This window comes from Cololabis saira, chromosome 23, assembly GCF_033807715.1.
Source record: "Cololabis saira isolate AMF1-May2022 chromosome 23, fColSai1.1, whole genome shotgun sequence".
Classification (NCBI taxonomy): domain Eukaryota; kingdom Metazoa; phylum Chordata; class Actinopteri; order Beloniformes; family Belonidae; genus Cololabis; species Cololabis saira.
The window spans coordinates 31,593,828-31,598,849 of NC_084609.1; the positions used below are offsets into that span (position 1 = coordinate 31,593,828).

Below are 5,022 nucleotides of genomic sequence, written 5' to 3' on the forward strand. Positions count from 1 at the left end.
TCTCTTGGCTCTCAGAAATAAGAATAAGAATAAAGTTAATTAACATCCTGATCTGATATGAATCTAAAAGCAACATCTGAAGCTGCAGGAAAAAAATATTCATTGGAGATGAGTCGATTAAAAACAACTTGTGTGATGACTATTGCTACTCAAAAAGTCCGAAAGGGATTGCTTTACTGGGACATAAAGGTTTGGACGCGTGAACTAAATACACATGACTTCTGTCACATTTTATCAGTGTTTGTTCCAATATAAAATCCAAAAGACATGTGCATGGCTACACGGTCACAAACTGTGTGCTCATCCCGGTCTGCAATCAATCTCACCTGCACCAAGATGCACAAAGATTTCTTACCATTCTTTTAATAAGGAAAAACGTCCTTTTTGTAAAGAATGACAACCACAGCAGCGACAACGACGGCAGCGAGAACAACCAGAGCAACAGTGATGGGGACGATCATGTGGTTTGGTTTCGCTGTTGAGAAAACAGATAAATAACCTGATTATTAAACAAACATCCATGAACTGAACTGGTGACAGTCACGAAGAAATTTTAATCTTATCTATATTTCTTTCTGTTGGCACATTTAGCTGTTATACCTCATTTAGGCTTAAATATGCAATTTAATGGCACATATGTGTTCATCCATTTATTTAACTGCCTCTAAGATCTCGTAAAACATTTCAACAGTTGAACAAATGTTGCAGCTGAAAACGTCAGTTTGGTTTCACGTTAAATTATATTACCTGGTCTAATTTTAGAGACTTGTGATTTTGTTTCTCAAAGAACTTCAATCCATTAAAATTCAACCTGAATAACTTGGTAAAAAATTAAAGAACTATAAAGGTTTATCTCTAAATCCTGGAAGTAATGTCACCTTGTACATCAGGGCTTTATGAACTGCTGGTCCCTGGAATTGAAACACATCTAACAGATATATGTACTATTACACTGATCTGAACTGTGTTTTTCAATTTCAGTTCAGTCTTACGTTCATTGGACAGGACCTGTCCTTTGGTGACGATGTCGTCGTTGTCTCCATACAGCTGAAACACACATTCGTACTTCGTCCAGTCCTCAGATGAGTCTGATGGAAGATCTCTGATGAGGTGAACAGTCATCTGGAAGGTCCCGTCGTTGTTGGGGAGAATCTTTCCTTTGTATACATCTTCATGGATCTCCTCTCCATCCTTCCTCCAGAACATCTGGGCTCTGTTGGGGTAGAAACCTGTAGCGTGGCAGCTGACTGGAGAGGAGGATGTTTTCTGGAGGAGAGACACTGAAGGACGCTCTGCAGAGGAAACACAGTTTATACTTTCTCAATTTTTATTAGCGACTCAGTAATAACTCAATTTATACTGTAGTATAAAGGCTTTAGATTAGATTGGATTTCCTTTTTTAGTCTCAGAATGGGGATATTTCCGTCATTACAGCACCAAGAGAAAAAGTCATATGAAAAATATAAATAGTATAGTTTTGTATTTTTTTTAACAAGGAGTAGTAGTTATGCATAGTTCAGGGTGTAATGCTTTGTGCAGTGAATAAGAAATGTGTGATTGTGGAGTACAAAGAAGAAATGTTAAGAATAGAAAATGGGAGTGTGTGAAGGGTTAAAAAAAAGACAGAACAAAATGTAAAATGAGACACTGAGTTATTAATTACAGTAAAAAAAGTAGAAAAAGAATTTAAGTCATTAAAATTTGTATTACTTAAGACCGTCAGGTCATGTGACTCTACCTGTTCTCATCAGAGAGCTCCTCCCATAGTTCACATACTTCTTCACCGACTCAGGACAAATCTGGGTCAAGTAGTTCTTTCTGCGTGACATTTCTACTTTGTTATTATCCCACTTGTGTTTGGTGATGACAGCCTCTGGTGTTGCAGCGATCCACGACTGCATCTCCTTGTCCAGAGCTACAAAGTCTTCTCCATCATATGCATACTGAAAATAACCTTTAACCTCTCCAGTCTCATTGTCCCACTCACATCCATACATGAACTGGTTAATGTGAACATCTGAGAAACAGAAACAAAGTCTGCAGTGAAACACTGAGATCTCAGAGATGTAATAATAATTTATACATTATATATACTCAAATATACACAAATATTATATACTCAAATATGTGCTGATACAACAATTTTATTATTTTTTTAAATTATGCTGCTCACTGTGATTTTATTATGTGGATATTTTAGTGAAAAAAATGCAAAAAGACTGAAATCAAGAAACAAGTTTAAATTCGCTCTTAACTTCAAACACTGACTCCACAAACAGTTACCGGTAATCTAAAAAAAGTGTCCTCGTGGTGGACGTCTTGGATATTGTTAACGTGATCTCCTGATTTCACACGTCTGAAACCTTTTTTTTTTTTTGGGGGCATTTTAGAGATTTTAGAACATACAGACATTCAGCCAAACATTTATACATAAAAACTTATGCAATACACAAAAACTTGTGCAATACAGTATACAATTTAAAATTATATATATGTATAAATGAATAAAATAAAAATATCTATAAAATTAATTTAGCTTAATCAAGCAAGACAGAAAAAAGTTCTCTATAATATGAAAATGTGTGTTCGCTCTTTTGGTTTGACATAAGTTTAAGGGAGTCTATATATAAATTAAAATCTCCAACAAAAGCATTGAAATTTGGGAGGGATTTTGAGAATTTTGCTTCATGTATATGAAATGTACCAATTGCAATCAAGATTTACTATGTAACTTAATGGTTTATTGTCAGATTCAAACTGAGTGATAACATCTTTAGCCATAATTGTTATAGAAAAGTTAGTTTTACTATCTATAAAATTCTCAAAATCAGTCCAAAACGCAGATGAGAGAAGTGAGCAGTGATAAAACAAATGTATGGGAGTTTCAGGCTTAATCTTACAAAAGGTGCAATCAACATCAACAAATTTCGATATTAACTTGTTGCAAGGATAGATATTGTGTAAAATTTTAAAATGAATTTCTCTGATCTTATTAGAGATACACAATTTAAAGGGACACAACCAAGCTTTATGCCAGTTTATATTATCTAATTGTGAGTTCCAAAAACATTTTCCTCTGGGTGAAATCTTATCATAACTATGGAAAACCTTCCTTATATGTTTATTTGTACACTTTCTGTCTGTTAAATCTAAACCTCTAATTATTAAATGTGGCATTTGAATTTTAACATTTTGATAGCTTAAGTGACATTTCGTTAAATGTCACTTAAGCTGTTCAAAATAGGCCTACCGCCTACGTTATGTAGCTTAAGTGTAAGGTTTACGCAAGGAACAAGTTTTCATATAGCCTATACTGTTGGACCGCTGTTGTGTGGTAATTTTTCTGAAAAAAAAAATGTTTCCCAAAATTATCCCCCCCTCTGGTTTTTTCATAAATCGCACCCTGTATATATGTATTGCTAGAAATGTAATCAAAACGCATTTCTATGCAGAAACTAACTCAAAATATTGATTTTTTTCACAGCGCTGTCCAGCAACCAAAAATGTAACGATTTCACGGTATTAAAACGTTCCAGTTTTACATTATTCTGACGAGATCTGAAAAAACGTTGCAACCACGAGGAAGCAAGAGATTATGTACATTTACTGAGTGAATATTATGAAAGTAAAATATGTATTGCTAGAAATGTAATCAAAACGCATTTCTATGCAGAAACTAACTCAAAATATTGATTTTTTTCACAGCGTGTCCAGCAACCAAAAATGTAACCATTTCACGTTATTAAAACGTTCCAGTTTTACATTATTCTGACGAGATCTGAAAAAAAAACGTTGCAACCACGAGCAAGCAAGAGATTATGTACATTTATATATTGCTAGAAATGTAATCAAAACGCATTTCTATGCAGAAACTAACTCAAAATATAGATTTTTTCACTCAAAAATGAAAAATGTCCACCGTGTTTGTTAGTGTCACGGCCAGAATCTTAAAAGTCACGTGACTTGGACGCAAAACGAATAGGCAGAAAAATTTAACAGTTATACATTTCAAGGGCTAGAAACATGTAACAGTTATACATTTCAAGGGCTAATATTGTAACCCCTCTATGTTTTTGCACTTTGGACCAACGTAGGCAGGGTACGTTTTTATGTGAGACTGGGTTGGTCAGTCTGCAGGGCAGCTGTGGCTACAAACGTAGCTAGCACCACCGGTGAGAATGTGTATGAATGAATAATGGTCTCTGTAAAGCGCTCTGGGTGCCTTGAAGGGCGCTATATAAAACCAAGTCATTATTATCAAAATAATTGATAGTCAATATTTGGTTAATGTTTGGTCTGGAGACAGACGCACCGGGGAAAAGACAGGAGGACGAGTTGTGGCGACCCCTGAAGGAAGCAGCCCAAAGGAAAAGAAATGAATCAAATAGATCAACAGTTTATATGTTTTTTTTTTTTTTTTTTTTTTTTTTAAAAAAGGGGGACCGGAGAGTGTGTTCCAACTACAGGGGGATCACACTTCTCAGCCTCCCGGGGAAAGTCTACGCCAGGGTACTGGAGAGGAGATTACGGCCGATAGTCGAACCTCGGATTCAGGAGGAACAATGCGGTTTTCGTCCCGGTCGTGGAACACTGGACCAGCTCTATACCCTCCGCAGGGTGCTCGAGGGTTCATGGGAATTTGCCCAACCAGTCTACATGTGTTTTGTGGATCTGGAGAAGGCATTTGACCATGTCCCTCGTGCCATTCTGTGGGGGGTGCTGAGTGAGTGTGGAGTCCGGGGCCCTCTACTAAGGGCTGTCCGGTCTCTGTATGATCGAAGCAGGAGTCTGGTTCGCATTGCCGGCAGTAAGTCAGACTTGTTCCCAGTGCATGTTGGACTCCGGCAGGGCTGCCCTTTGTCACCGGTCCTGTTCATAATTTTTATGGGATTTCTAGGCGCAGCCAGGGGCCGGAGGGGATCCGGTTTGGGGACCTCAGGATTTCATCTCTGCTTTTTGCAGATGATGTTGTCCTGTTGGCTTCATCAGACCGGGACCTCCAGCATGTGCTGGGGCGGTTTG

The 5,022-nt window shown here is 37.2% G+C and overlaps 1 protein-coding gene across 1 annotated transcript in view; it reads right to left on the reverse strand.

Moving 5' to 3' along the window:
• Positions 1-362: 362 nt before the first annotated feature.
• LOC133424178 (class I histocompatibility antigen, F10 alpha chain-like) overlaps positions 363-5,022 on the reverse strand; it is a 12,662-nt gene continuing 8,002 nt past the window's right edge. The window contains exons 3-5 of the mRNA XM_061714626.1: positions 1,739-2,017; positions 993-1,292; positions 363-475 (exon numbers count right to left, since the gene is read on the reverse strand). Of these exons, the coding sequence (XP_061570610.1) occupies positions 363-475; positions 993-1,292; positions 1,739-2,017 (692 nt within the window). The remainder of the gene's footprint in view (positions 476-992; positions 1,293-1,738; positions 2,018-5,022) is intronic.